Consider the following 18,852-nt stretch of genomic DNA (forward strand, 5'->3'; position numbering starts at 1 on the left):
TCGTTTTCTAGACACCTCTAGTTAAGAAAGCAGCATAGTGACAAAACGACTAGCATTAAATCATATTTACAAATTTTGTGTAATCTTCTTCATTTAAAATTGATCTGTTTGTGTCCTCAGGCGGTGTTTGACTGTGTGGTTAACTCTCTGAAGAATGTGCTGAACATCCTCATTGTTTACATCCTCTTCATGTTTATCTTTGCCGTCATCGCAGTTCAGCTCTTCAAGGGGAAATTCTTTTATTGCACTGATGAGTCCAAAGGCCTGGAGAAAGACTGCAAGTCGGTCTAAAAAAATCCCCACATCCTCACTTCAAATTTCAGAGCTTAAGTAACTAAACTTTCAAATGCTACTTACTGTGTGCCTGTCACCGCTTGCTTTATTTCTTACAGAGGACAATTCCTAGATTATGACAAAGACGAGGTGGCCGCCATGCCCAGAGAGTGGAAAAAGTACGAGTTCCATTATGACAATGTGCTGTGGGCTTTTTTGACCCTCTTCACTGTCTCGACCGGGGAGGGCTGGCCAACGTAAGTACAGCTGGTCTGATTATTAAAATGTATTCAATGAAAAACAGGGCCTGTCCAGGAATGTAGTTCCTGTAGTTCCTTGTTCATAAATGTAGCCTTACATGATTCCAATGACAAAACTATTTGGAAATGCAAATAAAACTGAAAATAAAAACTTACCAAAGACAGAAGTTCATCCAAATATTCAGAAGGCTCTGGTATGATGTTCAAGCCAACAAGCAGCAAAGCCAATACATTAATCAGAAAAGATCATAGCATCATAAATATTCAGTTCAATTTTATTTATACAGGACCAAATGATATTGTAAGGTAACGAATATGGAAACCCGTTTCCGCCACTAAAAAAAAAATATAACTTGAATAACTTGAAATTTTGAGTTATCCTTCTCGAGATTTTGAGTTATTTTCTTGAAATTTCAAGAAAAATAACTCGAAATTTCGAGTTAGCTCTGCCAGTCAGCAATCTATGTGAATGACGTCATTTTCTTGTTACCTGGAAATAGGGTTGCCAACTCCCTGAAAAATAAATAAGGGACACTTCGTGGCCAGGGCCGGGGACCCGATTGTCTTCACCCTTCCCAGTGTGGTGAATTTTTTTAGCTCTTTTTTTGTGTGTGAAATTATTTTTTTAACCATTTGACTTGAAGTTGATTTAAGTAGATGCATATTCTTTGTGATATGTACACATTCGAAACAAATGATCATTTAGCCATTTATTTTTAGCGCAAAATGACAATACTAACACAATAAAATAGGTATCTTTCCTAAACTAAAGACTGTTATGCTTAACTTTTTGTGCAAAATGACAAAATTAACACAATAAAAAAGGTCTCTTTCTTAAACAGAAGCCTATCATGCTTCTGTAAATGCAACAAATTGGTCAAGGGTTCCCCGAGCTTTCACGTCCCTCATGTTCTTCATGTGCCCACCACTAGAATCATGCTGCTTGAGGTCAGTCAGTCCACCATGGCCTATGGCAAAAGTGCGCTTTATACGTGTTATCGCGCACTTTTTCCAGCGAGGTGTTTTCCTTTTCCCATTCCTCCCTGTATTTTTGCAGCCTTTTTTTCTTTCTCGGAGGGGTACAAACATTGCTGGTCAAAGGTGTACTGTCGTCAGAGACTTGCACCGCAGTGTCAGCGTTTGTTTCCCTGTTAGCCATGCTTCTTGTTGTGGTCATCTGTTGTGTGTTCCGGTATCTTCTCCGCAAGCGACCTTTCCTCGACCAATGAGATAAGCGGTAATCTGAATTGTCATACTCGTGCGTAAGTGTGCGGTCAGCTGATTGGTCACAGAGCAGGAGAGGGGCTGGGAATTATGTTTTCAAACAAAGCATTAATTCCATTAACATTTATATAGACTACTTTTGATTCTCACTGTATTACGGGACAAAGTGCGTCCCTTTTCAGCTCAATACGGGACGTGTACTTTTGTTTCTAAATACGGGACGATTCCGTTTTTCAAGGGACGGTTGGCAACCCTACCTGGAAACATATGGCACAGAGGAATGCACACTCAAAACCGGAATGCAACAAATTGGCGCTTTCGAGAGTACGTTTGCCGATAGTAACGCCATGAGATTCAGCTAATAACACAAGGATTTCATCATTTGTGAAGCCACGCTGAAAATACTCAGCAATTTGTGCATTCATGACTGGCTGTAATACTGGTAGCTTAGCTGTAGCACTTGTAGCTGAGGGTTTCAGCTTCCGGGTAACAAGGAAATGACATCATTTACATATATTACTACCTAGATTACAGATTGGCAGCGCTAACTCAGAATTTCGAGTTACTTTTCTCGAAATTTCGAGAAAATAACTATCGGCACTAACTGGTACTAAATGGAAGAAGCATATAACCCCAGGTCTAAGGAGCTTAGACCAAAATATTAAATTTTGCTGTGTAAGGGCCTGATTTCCACAAATGAGGACATCATTTTCCTCAGAAACAAAAAACAGGTTAAAAAAATCTGGTAATTCTTTGTTTTCACGTTCATCAGGTCCCAATCAGCCCAAATAGCAAAGAGAAATTAAAAATGCATGCCATGAAAAAGTTCGGATCTTAGGAAGTTAAGGCAAGCTGGCACAACTTGCTGAGCGATATGTTGAATATGTCTGCAAAAATATTTTTCAACTGCTCTGCACAATCCTTTAAAACACGTTCAGGGATGTTATCTGGTCCTGCTGCCTTGCGTGGTTAATTCAATTGAGTTTTATTTATATAGTACAACATCAGTTGATGTAAATCACAACATCAGTTGCCTCAAGGCGCTTTCTGTAGTAAGGTAAAGACCCTACAATAATTAAAAAAACAATTTTAAAAAGAGCTGGACTTGAAAAAGCTAAAAATAATGATTAAGTTGTGTGAAGCTGAAATACAAAATGAATATTCAAACAAGTACTATTGCCATCACATGCTAGAGATTTCATCCTTCATTACACCATCTGGATTTTTTTCCTACATTTGGGTTGATAAATGTTCTTGTTGCATTCCAGCACCTAATAAATTGTTTGTTTTCTCGTTTGAAAGGCTTTACTGTGTATTTAGATGCATGGTATATAGCAGCACTTGGCAAGATCATCTGAATCTTGGCTTTATTTGATTATCTACCTTGGTCATATTCATTAGACATCAGATGTTCAATGAAGTTAGAGGCAGCTCCCTGGTTGCAGCATTTAGAATAAATAACAATAAAAACATGTCTAAAAATGCCAACTATACAGATGTGCAAGGTTATTCTGAAGTATTGAACTTGTCTTGTGTGATGGTGATGTGTGTGTGCACGTGTGTTGGTTGGGGCATGGAAATAAACTGTTCCTGAGACAGGTCAAGCAGGTGAGATACAGGATGGGTGGAGTCTGTTGTGATTGCCTCAGCTGTCTGCAACAGAGGGGAGGGTGTTGCCGATGATCTTCTGCACTGTGTTGATCACTCTCTCTAGCCTCGTTCACTCAGTTTATGTGCAGTGTGCAAACAACACTGATGCAGTATGTAAGGATGCTCTCAATGGCTGACTGGTAGAAGGTCACCAACAGCTTCTCATAGATCTTGTTCCTTTTGAGCACTCTCAGGTAGTGCAAACACTGCTGTGCCTTCCTGATGACAGTGGAGCTGTTTGCATTCCAGCAGAGAATTTGGTGTCCAGGAATGTGAAACTGTGCTCTCTCTCTCTCTCCACACAGTCGCTTTTTATATAGAGGGGAGGTGGGACTGCTGTGTGTCCAGGATCATCTCCTTTGTCTATGTGGTATTCAGAGCCCGATTGTTTACTGACCACCACCAGACAGATTCAATACCTTGTCCCTGGAAGCATGCCGCACCACTGTTATATCATCTGGAAACTTTACTATGACTATGGTGTTGCTGGAGTTAGCATGGCCGGGGGTCTGTGGTGTAGAAGTGAACTTATAGTGAACCTTGCCAAATGTGAGTGTGGTTAGACCACAGTGACTTGGGTGAGATGGTTGGACAGGGGCAGATACGACTGGTAAGAGCCAAAGTAGAAGTTATTGATCAGTTCTCTCCTCCTACTCCTACTACTCGTCGAAGTATATGTAACCACTGACCTGTTTCCACCTCTTGTAAATAAAATAGTTTATGCATATCATGAATGGGCTTCCGCTTTTGTTTCAAGCTACTTGTAAAATAATATTGAGACCCAAAGTAGCTGCAAAATGGTGCCTAACTCAAAATGAGGTGAACCAAACAAAAAACAGCTAAATTTAAAATATCTGACGTTTAGTGACCTACCTAACACTTAAGGGGAATGCTTACATAAGTAATGTGCTAAAATAATATAGCAAGTCAATAAGACCTTTACAAATTAGTATTAACTTTTGTAATATTTTCCTAGAAAGAACTTTTGTATACATTTCCCAGTATTATAATACTGTTACATCACAGTCTTACAACACCAACTGTCTGCCACCTACAATCCAGTTTTGAGATCCCTTCCCAGGTGCCTTAATGCCCATTCACATCTTCCATCAGGTGATCTCAATAGGTCACATGATAGGGTGAGGCAAGGTCTCACAATGGTTTACCTGAAATCTCTGCTGATAATGACCCAGACCCTTTTTCACACCTTGGCTCATGTGATGAGCTGTCTGATCAATAGTGGGTCAACGACCCTCTTTAAGGGATAACTCCCACTAGTGTTTAAATACCTGGAACTCTCCACCATAATTTAAAACTGAAGAAGCTTCACAGACGAGAGATGAAATGTCTTCAACAAATTTAAAGAACTCCAGTGCTTTTTCTTTCATAGATAGTTCTGTGAGTAATTTTCTGAAGGATGATATATAACGCTTGGCCAGGACTTCGTCTCAAAGTCCATTACAGTGGGTAAAATGAGTATTGAACACGTCACTAATTTTCTGAGTAAATATATTTCAAAATGTGCTATTGACATGAAATTCTCAAAAGATGTCAGTAACAATCCATCCAATCCACACATGCAAAGAATCAGACCACAGATGACAGAGAGAAAAAATATTGAACACACGAAAAACATGCAAAAAGGCATGAAAAGTCATGACACAAGCTGAAATCTATCGGTAATTAGAAAGCAATCCTGCCACTTAGTGCAAATTAATATTAGCTGGTTGAGTCTCAACTGATGGCCTATAAATAGGTGTCTCATTACCAAGGTGTCATACAAAAAACATCTCATGATGGACAAACCAGTGAGCTCTCTCATGATCTGTACAACCTTATTGCAAAATGGGCTGGTGCAATTGGTTACATAAAAAATTCTAAACTGCTGAAGGTTCCAGTGAGCACTTTTAGGCCCATAATGTGGAAGTGGAAAGAACATCATTTCACCATAATCTGGCCACTACCACGTGTTCCCTGCAAGATTTCAGGAAGGGGTGAAAAAAAATTATCTGAAAAGTTGTCCAAGAACCAAGGACCACTTGTGGAGAGCTAAATAATGACCTCAAATCAGCAGGTACAATTGTTTTAAAAGAAAAAAATAAGTAATGCCCTCAACTACCAAGGCCTGCATGCATGCTCACCAAGCATGACTACATTGCTAAAGAAAAAGCATGTTGAAACACAATTAAACTTTGCTGAACAACATTTAGAAAAACCTGTGAAAAACTGGAAGCGTATATTCTGGTCAGATAAGAACAAAATTGAACTCTTTGGATGCCATAATTTACACCATGTTTTGAGGTTAAAAGGCACTGCTTATCACCTCAAACATACAACCCCAACAGTGAAGTTTCGTTTTAGGAAGGAACATCATTGTGTGGGGCCTGTTTTTCATCATACTGCACTGGCACCACTTATTTTAATTGAAGGAAGGATGAATGGAAAAATGCATCAATGTATCAAGACATTCTTAAAAAAATTTGCTGCCATCTAACAGGATGATTAGGATGAAATGAGGGTGGATGTTTCAGGAAGGCAATGATCCCAAACACACACCCAAGGAAACTCTCAACTGGTTTCAGAGAAAGAAAATAAAGCCGATAGAATGGCCCAGCCAATTACCTAACCTGAATTCAATCTCATCTATGGAAAAGACTAAAGCTCAGAGAAAGGGCTGAGGGAGCCTTAAGGATTTGAAGATTGTTTGTGTGGAAGAATGGGCCAAGATCACACCTGACTAGGGCTGCCACGATTAGTTGACTAGTCACGATTATGTCGACTATTAAAATCGTCAACGACTAATTTAATAGTCGACACGTTGTTTGAAGCTTTGTAAGATCCCAAAGATGCAGGAATAAGTAGTAGGATTTAAGAGTGTAATAACGGACTGAAACAGAAGATTGCAGCACTGGATGTACAAGGATGCCAGCTGCCGTTAAACCCCGAAGAAGAAGAAGCTGTGTCCCAGAATTCATAGCGCGGCCCTGCTCAGTTTTCAACAATGGTGGCAGCTAGTTAGTTTTAATATCACTCTTATTATTCTTTCTGGGTCACAAAATAAACGTTTAACATATTTTCAGGCGAGAATGTAGCTGTGTAAACCCCAAATATCTGCTCAGTTTATCAAGACATCACATATTTTCAAAAGCGCTCTGACGTTTTCGGAGACGTCTGTTACCCACCAGTTCGATAGCTAGCCGGGGTTGAAGGCTCACTAGAGCCGGTGAGAACACCGGACTCCCGGCAAATCGTTTTCAAACCCACCGCTGTCTTTCGCTACTCAGGTTAAACATGATATATAAGTCACTTAGATAACTTAAAAATGATATTGTGTGGCTTTTTTTAGTATTTTATTTGTTCCTGAGTAAATCGGTTTGGCTGAGATTAAAGTTATAGTTTTTACACAGCTGAATAAACGTCAAGCAGACAACTGATTATCAGAAGTGTGAGATGCTCGAGAATATACTCCGATGTCCTGTTATATTTTAGATAGCAAGGAGCAGACGGCTGAGTTTATTAAACTCCACCGAAACAATCTGCAAATGTCATTAAAATTTAATAAACTATCATCTTGTCTTTATTTTTGGTTAGCACATACCTTAAACACTTAAAGCTGTAAGCTAATGATAGTTATATAAGAGCAGATGCATGCTGGTGAAATAAGCTGTATGTTTTACATCCAATGGATGCATGATCTGATTAGTCGAATAATCGCAAAAATAATCGGTGACTTGTCGACTATCAAAATAATTGTTTGTGGCAGCCCTACACCTGACCAATGCATACAACTAGTTTCAGTAAGTTGTATGCATTGGCAAGCGTTTTCAATACTTTTTCCCTGTGTCATTTGTCATTAGTATACATAACTTAATTTATGGATATCAGTGGTCTAATTTCTTTGCATGTGTGAACTGAATGGGTTGTTACCAACTTCTGGTGGTAACTCATGTCAACATCTCAAGTCAACAGCAATAGAAGAATGTAGAAATATATATACAGAAGATTGGTGACGTGTTCAGTATTTGTTTTACCCACTGTATATGCAGCTTATTTCTCGTACACTGAAGGCTTTCGTTTTCTATTTGTATTTTTATGTTGTATTTTTTTGTTTTTTGCATTTTGCCTTTATTGGATAGTGAAAGTTAGGAGGGGGGGGAGACACACAGCAATCCCCCATGTCATGTAGTCTGCTCGAGCTAATAGCTAATTTTACTTTGCTTTACCCAAAGAATTGTTTCACTTTGTTATGTTAAGGAAACACACACAGCAAAGTTTCCTAGCCTGAGTTATATAGTTTGTAATGCTTAGCTTAAAGTGATTGCGTGGATGTGTTCCTGTACCTTTCTTGCTGCAGTGTTCTGAAGCACTCGGTGGATGCCACCTTTGAAGACCAGGGTCCCAGTCCAGGCTATCGGATAGAAATGTCAATCTTCTACGTGGTCTACTTTGTCGTTTTCCCATTCTTCTTTGTCAACATCTTTGTTGCTCTGATCATCATCACCTTCCAGGAACAAGGAGACAAGGCCTTGTCTGAGTGCAGCTTGGAAAAAAATGAGGTAAAGAGCTCAGAAGTTTTTAGTATTACAATATGTTACATGATTTCTCTCTTTTTTTTTCTTTAAAAAAAGGATGGATTTTTATATTAAAAAAACACTTAGCAATGGTTTATCCTGACGTTTTGGCAAGAAATCAGTTTTGGATTATTGTGATTACTATCTAAAATATTCAAATATGACTACAAGTTATAATGTCAATTACATTCAACTTTGCAATTTTCATATTGTTGTAGGATTTTGATAATTGCCTAGTGACAGCCATAGCTCAATATTATTCGCTCAAGTAAAAAGTAATGTATTAGTAATATTCTTTGTTGCAATGTTTGTGTTGCATTGTTACAGTGGCAGCTGGCAAACCTGGTATGCAGTAATTATTACTGCATAACAGGAACCTATTGACAGAGTGAGAGGTGATGAACACAGGATAGGTTGCCACTGTACCAGAGTAAAGCAGAGAAGTGCACACTGCACACAGAGACTCACAATGCTTCTAGATGAGAATACTCTTAAATGAGAATACTCTTAAAAAGGTGTTTGACTTTACTGAGAAGGCTTGTCTAGCACAGCACAAGAATTCTAAGACCAGGCAACAAAGGAAGTTTTACTTACTTGCTGTACGTCGGAAACCACAGCAAAATATGGAGAGTGTCCTCAGCAGTCAGAAGAGAGAAGGATGCGACACCAAGGATGTGGACAAGTGGGTGAAGAATTTGTCTGACAGACAGCTCACCCAAACAGAGAAAAAGATCCTTGCTAAAGGGTTGAATTTTGCTGTTACGCCGAGACAAATCCCGCTAGTGGAACTGATCACAGCCACAGAAACAGCAATTCGAAACAACAATATTGCAGAAGTGGAAGCAGAGCAACTATGGACAGAAGTTTCGGCCTGTCTCAGCAACGCAAAGCCTCCAGCATCCAACATCAGCATGGAGGAGAGTAAGGCACTCACATCGCTTAGTAATGACAACAACATTATCATCCTTCTGGCAGACAAGGGTAGGTGCACAGTTTTGCTAAAACAGAAAGACTATCATGAGAAAAATTTGTCACTGCTCAGTGACTTATGAGCCCCTGAAACGAGACCCAGGAAGTGGTTACAGGAAGAGGGTCATAGCCTGTCTGAAGCAGTTAGAACAAGATAATGCTGTTGACCGGACCTCATACCACAGGCTATACCCAGGGGAATCTACACCAAGCCTGTATGGTTTACCGAAGACATAAACCGGACGCACCTTTATGACCGATTGTCTGTATGATCAACTCAGTCACCTATAACATCTCTAAGTTTCTGGCTTCGATTCTCAACCCGCTGGTAGGCAGCTCTGAACACCAGATCCAGAACACTTTGGATTTTGTTGAGAAGGTGAGAGATTTCATTATGGAGGCAGATGAAACCATGGTCTCATACAATGTTACATCTCTCTTCACTTGCATCCCAGTCACGGAAGTGTTGGAGGTAGTTCGTAAGAGATTACAGGATGAACCCAACCTCAGCAACAGGACCACTCTCAGCATCGACCAAGTGTGTTTGCTTTTGGAACTGTCTTAATTCCACCTATTTCACATACAAGGGTCAGTACTTCAGGCATAAACATGGGTGTGCCATGGGTTCCCCAGTTTCACCCATCGTGGCCAATTTGTACATGGAAAAAGTGGAAAATAGGGCTTTGTTATCCTACCCTGGAACACCACCAAGTCATTGGTTCAAGTATGTGGATGACACCTGGGTGAAAATCAAATCTCAGGACGTACTACATTTCACGGATCACATTAACTCGGTGGACCGACACATCAAATTCACCAGGGAGGATATGAAAAGTGACAGGTTAGCCTTCTTAGACTGTGAGATTTCCATCAGTAATGGGGGACATCTAAAAGCTGATGTGTACCGGAAACCTACGCATATGGCTCAATATTTAAGGCAGGGGTAGAGAAAGTTAGTCCTCAAAGCCGGTGTCCTGCAGGTTTTAGATCTCACCCTGGGTCACCACACCTGAATCAAATGATTAGTTCATTACCAGGCCTCTGGAGAACTTCAAGACATGTTGAGGAGCTAATTTAGCCATTTAAATCAGCTGTGTTGGGGCAAGGACACATCTAAAACCTGCAGGACACCGGCTCTCAAGGCCTGGAGTTCCCTACCCCTGATTTAAGGTTTGACTCTCATCATCCACTGGAGCATAAACTGGGTGTCATCAGGACGCTACAACACAGAGCAAACAGCTGGACATTTGTCAAAGCTGGGAAGGCATCTAAAGAAAGCTCCAGCCGATCCAGGAGAGAAGGACAACCGCTGACTAAGCGAAGTGCATCTCAACTGTTCCGATACTATCGGAACAGTTGAGACGCATTTTTTCTAAACACCGTGTCTCTGTGGCTTTTAAACCCCAAAACACGCTGCGCCAAAAATTGGTCCACCCCAAGGATCGGATCCCCCTATACAAACAGAGTAACATAGTGTACGCTGTTAAGTGCCAGGAGGATTGCCAGGACTTATACATCGGGGAAACCAAACAACCTCAGGACTCCGCAGTCTATTTACACCTGCTTTCAACTTTCACAATCTGTCTGCTCTAGCTAATAGCTAAAAACAAATCATAATCTGTAATTTGGAAACTTCACCAGGTACAGTATTGGCTAGTTGAAGTATGAAAAATAACTAAAGCTGTCTGTATTCGAGCGCATGCTAATAAATGCAAACAAAGAAAATGCTATTTTCATTAAATCTTCATGCTGGATTGAGGAAATATGAGAAACCGAAACCACAAAAATAAAAAATATTAATAGATTGTCCTATCCAAATAGAACAAAATTCTAGGGTTTCCAGATGGTACTTTAAATATAATTCAGAAAATGTTTTTGTTATTTAAGTGACTTTTTTTATTTTGAAGACTTGGGTCATGCCATCTCAAATCAGCATAAAAACCAGTTGATCATTTTAGCCTCAATTTTTTAGGCATTTTTCTAAAAAGGCTTCCACCCACTTTCATGCTTTTTTTTTTTGTTGTTGTTGTTGTTTTTAAACAAAAAACCATGTTAGAACATGATCATCTCAAAAACTATTAAAAAGGTTGAAATTTTCACTGATCTTTATTTCCATCAAAATGAATCATTATTTGTGATAGAAGCATCAAAAACTGTCTGAACATTTAAAATATGAAAAAAAAATTCAAGCAGTCCCGTAAAATCCCATGTATGATAACACACAAATAATAAAACTGCACGTTGTGAAAGAGAACTAATAATAAACTGAATGTTATCTAATATCATTTAAAAATAAATTTAAAAAAATATTTCAAGTTTATTTCTATAGCATATTTAAAAACAACAGCTGTTGACCAAAGTGCTATGTGTCAAAAATAATCAAATAACAAGGCATAGGACAGAATACCCGATGTGAAAGATAGTTGGTTCCTAACTTTTGGAACAGCAACTGCAAAGGCTCAGTTTCCTCTGTACTGTAATCTGGATCTCAGGACAGTTAGGAGAATTTGCTCAGTAGACCTCAGTGATCTGAACGGAATGTGCAAACTTAAAAGATCATTGGTAAGAATGCACCAACCCATGCAATGCTTTAAATGCAATTAAAATCTTAAAGTCAATTCTAAACTCAGCTGCCAGTGTAGGGATACTAATATGGGGGTTATATGGTCTTGCTTCTGTATACCAATTAATACCCAGGGGAGCATATAAATTGAAAAAAGGACTGGGGGACCCCACATGCGTGTTTTTTTTTTTTGTTGTTGTTGTTTTTTTTTTAGAAAAATGTATCCTCCAGCCTAACTGGAAAACAAATCTCACAACTATACTACCAAAAATAAAAATATCAGTAGACAGTCTAACCTAAAGAGAACAACATTTTGGAGTTTGCAGATGGTACACCTGTTATAACTGAGAAAACAATGTTCTTAAATATATGCATATTTTTCATTTTTAAAACTACTCTATCTGCCTACCATTTTCACACCTACTGCTACGGAGGAGTCTGATAATTCATATTAAGGTTAAAATATACTAAGATGCATTACAAATACAATCAGCATACTGATCCCCTCTTGCCAGTTGTGGAATTAGGGTTAAAGTTGGGTTATGGGGTCAGGGTGTTAGGGATTCTGTTTAGGAGTTAGGGACAGCATCTTATCTCACTCCTGATCATGCCATTGTCATACTTTGTGCTGTGGCAGGCAGAATGTGGACCCAAATGCAGGTTTCAACACACAAGGGGATAACTCAAAGAGGCAGCTTTATTTGCTGTGAACATCCACACAAAGAAAACACAAAACATAACCTAAACAGGAAACTAAAACTATGGAGGTATAAAAAAAAAAAAAAAAAAGGGGGGTGGGGAGTTAACTAGAACCACTCAGGGAAACGAAGACCACGGGAGAGACACACAGTGAAATGAGGATATCAGTGTGACAATGGACAGAGAAAAACACAGGGCTTAAATACACAAGGGAGTAACGAGAGAAGTAGAAACACAAGAGGATCACAGCTGGGAAAGATCAAACATAACAAGACGGGGAGGAAGCGAAACTGAATACACTAACATAGGACATAAGACTATCAAAGTAAAACAGGAAACATGAGACAGGCACAGAAACATGGACTTGTAAATGAAAAACATGCATATATTGAAGAAAATAATTTTCTGTGTTATATCTAGAATGATTAATATATGTATAAATGTGGCCTGTATTGGTTGACTGACCTATTTGAAATAATAAACTTCTGGCTACTAACCTTATTTAAATATTAAATATTTTTTTTAATATATCCATATAGTAAAAACCAAGGAACTACCCAACCAGTCTAGGTGTTTTTGGACTCCTTTTATGGCAAAATTCCCGGGAAAGGAATCTGCCAACACTGCCATTAAGTAGTGGGAGTTTGGTATGATGTTGGAGGATGTGAGTGCTCAAGTGAAAAACTTGTGTACCTGCTCTCATTTACTGTCTTAGCTGTTTGGTGGTTGTTGAAATTTTGTGAGGTTTCACCTGAGATTCTGGCGTTTCGGGCAAAATAATTTTATATTAAAAAATCGATTCAGGATTTTAATGAATCGATTTCACGTTATCCAAGCCAGAATCGATTTTAATCGATGAATCGATTATTAAAACCCACCCCTACTTCTGATAATTCGTTTCACTCCTCTGTCTGAAATTTTGCAGGGAACACCTGGTTGTAGCCAGTTTAAGGTGAAATGATGTTCTTTCCGCTTCCACATTATGGGCCTAAAAGTGCTCCCTGGAACCTTCAGTAGTTTAGAAATTCTTCTGTTACCAATGCCATCAACCCGTTTTGCATCAATAAAATTGCAAAGCTCTTGAATGAACTCACTGGTTTGTCTATCATAAGATGTTTTTTGTATGACGCCTTGGTAATGAGACACCTATTTATAGGCCATCAGTTGGGATTGAACCAGCTGATATTAATTTGCACGAAGTGGCAGGATTGCTTTCTAATTACTGATAGATTTATGTCAATTTTGAAATATATTTACTTAGAAAATTGGTGACATGTTCAGTAGTTATTTTACCCAGTGTATCCCATATACATATAGTCCCGATCAAAAGTTTAAGACCACACCCTTAAACCCACCCAAAACAAAAAATCAAAGTTCTAAACATGAACTCAGTAATGAGTAGCTCCACCATTATTGTTGATCGCTCCAAAAAGTTTTGCACCATACTTGATGCAAGCGTTTCCATGAGGTGAGTGGGAACATGTCTTTAAGTGGTGAAGGCAGCCGCACAAAGAGCAGGATTTGTTTTCCATTTTTGTAAACTTTCCTTACCATCCATCCACAAAGGTTCTCAATTGGATTTAGATCAGGGGAACACGCAGGATGGTCCAAAAGAGTGATGTTATTCTCCTGGAAGAAGTCCCTTTTCCTGTAGGCATTGTGTGCAGTAGCGTTGTCCTGTTGAAAAACACAGCCATTACCACACAGACGAGGGCCCTCAGTCATGAGGGATCCTCTCTGCAACATCTGGACATAGTCAGCGGCCATTTGACGCCCCTGTACCTCTTGAAGCTCCATTGTTCCACTAAAGAAAAAAGCACCCCCTCCACTGTGGTGCTTTCTTCCACCTTTCAATGTCCAATGTTTGGTGCTCTCGTGCAAAGTCCAAACAGTCAGTTTTGTGGCTTCCAAGGAGATGATGCCTTTGAAGACATCTTTTGTTTTTGAAGCCCTTCAGTCTCAGATGCTGTCTGATGGTTATGGGGCTGCAGTTGGCACCAGCAACGGCTTTAATTTGGGTCGAGGATTGTCCAGTGTCTTGACGGACAGCCAATTGGATCCTCCGGCTCAGTGCAAGTGAAATTTTTGGGGGTCTTCCACTTCACTTTTTTGTTCCATAACCCGCAGGATCATTTAAGAAATGCCAAATGGCTGTCTTATTGCGTCCCACCTCAGCAGTGATCATGCACTGCGAGAGACCCTGCTTATGCAGTTCAACCACACGACCACCTTCAAAAGGGGAAAGTTTTTTTGCCTTTGCCATCAGAACGTCATTACAGTGTGACTGCCTGACAGAAAATGACAATGAATCCACATTTTTGCACAGATTTGGACTTTTAAAGGCATGTGGTCATAAACTTTTGATCAGCTGTAAAACAGCCTGTTTCAGTTTAAGCGTTGTTTTCAATAAATTGCATGCTCAAAAAAAAATGTTTCTCTTTTTCTTGAGCATTGGGATGGGGGCTGGAACCCATCGCAGCTTCCATAGTGTGAGCCCTGAATAGCTCGCCAATCTAACAGAGGGCTAAAGTTGGATTGTTGAGCAGAGAGAGCATGCCTGCTGTCAGCTGCACTCCAGGGACTGTCCATCTGCCTACAGTTGTTTTCAAATGGAGGGAATATACAAAGTATGTGTTACAACCAGTTTGTGGGTTGTAACATACAAAGAGCTCAAGTGAGAACAATTATCTTTGAAGGGTTGCAGTTCTCCTGTTCCTATTGAACTCCAGTATTGCTCCCTATTCCGACCCACTTGTCAACTAATCAACATTCGGCAGTCGCGTAAGTTATCCCCTTTCTGCAACATGCAGTCAGGATGTTGGAGGGCTGAATGGGTGCTCGTCTCAAGACGGTGAAAACCCCTCTTCCCCTTAGTCCAACCAAAAAGTGTACATGAACAGACACATTTGCAAGACTATAAATACTGCTAAACACAGAGAAACAGACAACCATTTGCACTCACATTGACACCTATGGGCAATTTATTCCCAGTTAACTTAACTCCACTATCTGCATGTCTTTCGACTGTAAGAGGAAAGTACCGGAGTACCCGGAGAGAGCCCATGAAGACCACTGTGTTGTCCTATATTTGATTTGTAACGCTAATGACTAAGCTGAGACATTTTTAAGGCAAATTGGAAATGGTTTAACAGAAATGTTCTTAAATTTTGATAATTTCAAATGGAATACCCGAGGTCTTAAATATGATCTGCTGCTTAGAGCCATAAGACACTTTCAAAATCTTAAGAGGTCCATGCCTTGATGGGTCAAAATTGTTTTGGTAACATTTGGTAAACAGTATTAAGGGTATGGCTTTAATGTTGCCACTGACCACTATGCATTTGTTGGTTCAGTATTTTCTCCTTATCTGGCTTCTGTGACTAAATATGCATATTTTTGTATTACATTTTCTGTAATATGTACCTGTTCTTGGTTAATTTTACTAAACAATGATCCAGTTTTAGCATCTGGGACCTAAATAAACTGTGTTATCCAAAGTTACAAAATGAAAAAAATGTGGTATTTGTGCCTAAATAAAATATTTAATTATTTCTAGCTAATTCAGGCTTTTATCCATACAACACAGAGTACTGAAGTTCCATTCAAATGATAAAAACAGTAAAGCAGATATGTATTTTTATTTTGTTGCAGAGGGCATGTATTGACTTTGCCATAAACGCCAAACCGCTAACACGTTACATGCCTGAGAACACACAGTCCTTCCAGTACAGGATGTGGAAGTTTGTGGTGTCAGCTCCGTTTGAGTACTCCATCATGATCATGATTGCTCTCAACACCGTGGTACTCATGATGAAGGTAAGAAAGCATATGAATAATAAAGTACACATACAGGTGGTTTAGTTTTAGGTCTTAATTAAATGAATCATGAATTCATGAACATGTGGTTATAGACTTTTATGTCTGTAGTGTTATATATGAAGCTACTGGTTGCAATCATTAGCAGGGACAATTGGATGCTCTGGCCAAAAGTGATAAAATCCTCCAGCTGCTAACTTTAAACTCACTGATTCACTCAGGTCATGTCTTTTTTTAAAAATTCTTCTTTTCGCTAAATATACAAAAATAAAAAAAATAACAAACAGCAAATAAAAATGCGTAGGCAATTGTTAGTCAAGAAGTAAACTAAGTTAGCCAACTAAGTTGCTGCACCTTCTTAGATGACCCTCTTAAGCTGTCACTGGTGGAAAGCTAATTTTAACTCAAGGCAATCACAATTAAATTTTTTTCCCCGATGTCTTGTAAATCGCAGAACAAAGGAAATAATTTGTCTTACCACAAGACTGATCATGAGTGGGTCAGACTGGTGGAACTCCCATTTCTGTTAGTGTAAAGATGTTTATCTACATTTAATCCCTGTTAGGATGCCTGGGTCGTTGACCCAGGGTTTTTGGGTTTATTATATTATTTATAATTTCTAGTCTTTGGGTTTTTGTTAGAGTCATGTCTTATGGTTTGTCTCTGTGTTCTATAGTTGCTCTGTCTCCCCTGTCGGCTGTATCCCCTTGTTAAGTTCGCGTCTCTGTGTTATGTTTCCTGTTTTACTTTGAAAGTCCGTGTTTCATGTTAGTGTATCTGGTTTTGCTTTCCTTGTCTCGTTAGTCCTGATTTGCCCCAGCTGTGTTTCCCTCCTGTTGCCCATTCCCTGATTGCTCCCTCTATGTATTTAAGCCCTGTGTTTCAGTTTGTCATTGTTGTGATCTACCGTTTACTATGCTGTGTGTTCTGTCTGCTTGCCTGAGTTTATTTGGAGTCTCAGTTTTGTTACCTTTTTTGAGTTCAGCATTAAAGCTGTTTTGAGTTCACCTTTTTGCCTCCGAGCGTCTGCACTATGGGTCCACCATTCCTGCCTGCACACAGCCTACACCTAACAATCCCATTTAATAGAAAAACAAGTGCAGTTCCAACAGTACATCTCAGTCTGCCCACATGATATAAAAATGGTGCGGTAGTGAATGAAAGAATTGTCAGTACAACTGTTTGAACTTGAACTGTAATGAATAAATGTGTAAAATTACAGACGAAAGTTGTACAGTGGGGCAAAAAAGTATTTAGTCAGCCACCGATTGTGCAAGTGCCCCCACCTAAAATGATGACAGAGGCCAGTAATTTGCACCAGAGGTACACGTCAACTGTGAGAGACAGAATGTGAAAAAAAATCCATGAATACACATGGTAGGATTTGTAAAGAATTTATTCGTAAATCAGGGTGGCAAATAAGTATTTGGTCAATAACAAAAATACAACTCAATACTTTGCCAACAAAGGTTATGTTACAATAACAGAGGTCAAACGTTTACTATAGGTCTTTACCAGGTTTGCACACACAGTAGCTGGTATTTTGGCCCATTCCTCCATGCAGATCTTCTCGAGAGCAGTGATGTTTTGGGGCTGTCGCCGAGCAACACGGACTTTCAACTCCCGCCACAGATTTTCTATGGGGTTGAGGTCTGGAGACTGGCTAGGCCACTCCAGGACTTTCAAATGCTTCTTACGGAGCCACTCCTTTGTTGCCCAGGCGGTGTGTTTTGGATCATTGTCATGTTGGAAGACCCAGCCGCGTTTCATCTTCAAAGTTGTCACTGATGGAAGGAGGTTTTGGCTCAAAATCTCACGATACATGGCCCCATTCATTCTGTCCTTAACACGGATCAGTCGTCCTGTCCCCTTGGCAGAAAAACAGCCCCATAGCATGATGTTTCCACCCCCATGCTTCACAGTAGGTATGGTGTTCTTGGGATGCAACTCAGTATTCTTCGTCCTCCAAACACGACGGGTTGAGTTTATACCAAAAAGTTCTACTTTGGTTTCATCTGACCACATGACATTCTCCCAATCCTCTGCTGTATCATCCATGTGCTCTCTGGCAAACTTCAGACGGGCCTGGACATGCACTGGCTTCAGCAGCGGAACACGTCTGGCACTGCGGGATCTGATTCCCTGCCGTTTTAGTGTGTTACTGATGGTGACCTTTGTTACTTTGGTCCCAGCTCTCTGCAGGTCATTCACAAGGTCCCCCTGTGTGGTTCTGGGATCTTTGCTCACCGTTCTCATGATCATTTTCACCCCACGGGATGAGATCTTGCGTGGAGCCCCAGATCGTGGGAGATTATCAGTGGTCTTGTATGTCTTCCATTTTCTGATGATTGCTCCCACAGTTGATTTTTTCACACCAAGCTGCTTGCCTATTGTAGATTCACTCTTCCCAGCCTGGTGCAGGTCTACAATACTTTTCCTGGTGTCCTTCGAGAGCTCTTTGGCCTTGGCCATGGCGAAGTTTGGAGTCTGACTGTTTGAGGCTGTGGACAGGTGTCTTTTATACAGATGATGAGTTCGAACAGGTGCCATTCATACAGGTAACGAGTGGGGGACAGAAAAGCGTCTTACAGAAGACGTTACAGGTCTGTGGGAGCCAGAGATTTTCCATGTTTGAGGTGACCAAATACTTATTTGCCACCCTGATTTACGAATAAATTCTTTACAAATCCTACCATGTGTATTCATGGATTTTTTTTTCACATTCTGTCTCTCACAGTTGACGTGTACCTCTGGTGCAAATTACTGGCCTCTGTCATCATTTTAGGTGGGGGCACTTGCACAATCGGTGGCTGACTAAATACTTTTT

The 18,852-nt window shown here is 39.9% G+C and overlaps 1 protein-coding gene across 1 annotated transcript in view; it reads left to right on the plus strand.

Annotated features, from left to right (window-relative positions):
• Positions 1-18,852, plus strand: part of cacna1ba (calcium channel, voltage-dependent, N type, alpha 1B subunit, a) — a 340,688-nt gene that overhangs the window by 166,353 nt on the left and 155,483 nt on the right. The window contains exons 26-29 of the mRNA XM_039620693.1: positions 121-281; positions 393-530; positions 7,762-7,963; positions 15,861-16,025. Coding sequence (XP_039476627.1) covers positions 121-281; positions 393-530; positions 7,762-7,963; positions 15,861-16,025 — 666 coding nt within the window. The remainder of the gene's footprint in view (positions 1-120; positions 282-392; positions 531-7,761; positions 7,964-15,860; positions 16,026-18,852) is intronic.

Source organism: Oreochromis aureus, linkage group 12 (assembly GCF_013358895.1).
Source record: "Oreochromis aureus strain Israel breed Guangdong linkage group 12, ZZ_aureus, whole genome shotgun sequence".
Classification (NCBI taxonomy): domain Eukaryota; kingdom Metazoa; phylum Chordata; class Actinopteri; order Cichliformes; family Cichlidae; genus Oreochromis; species Oreochromis aureus.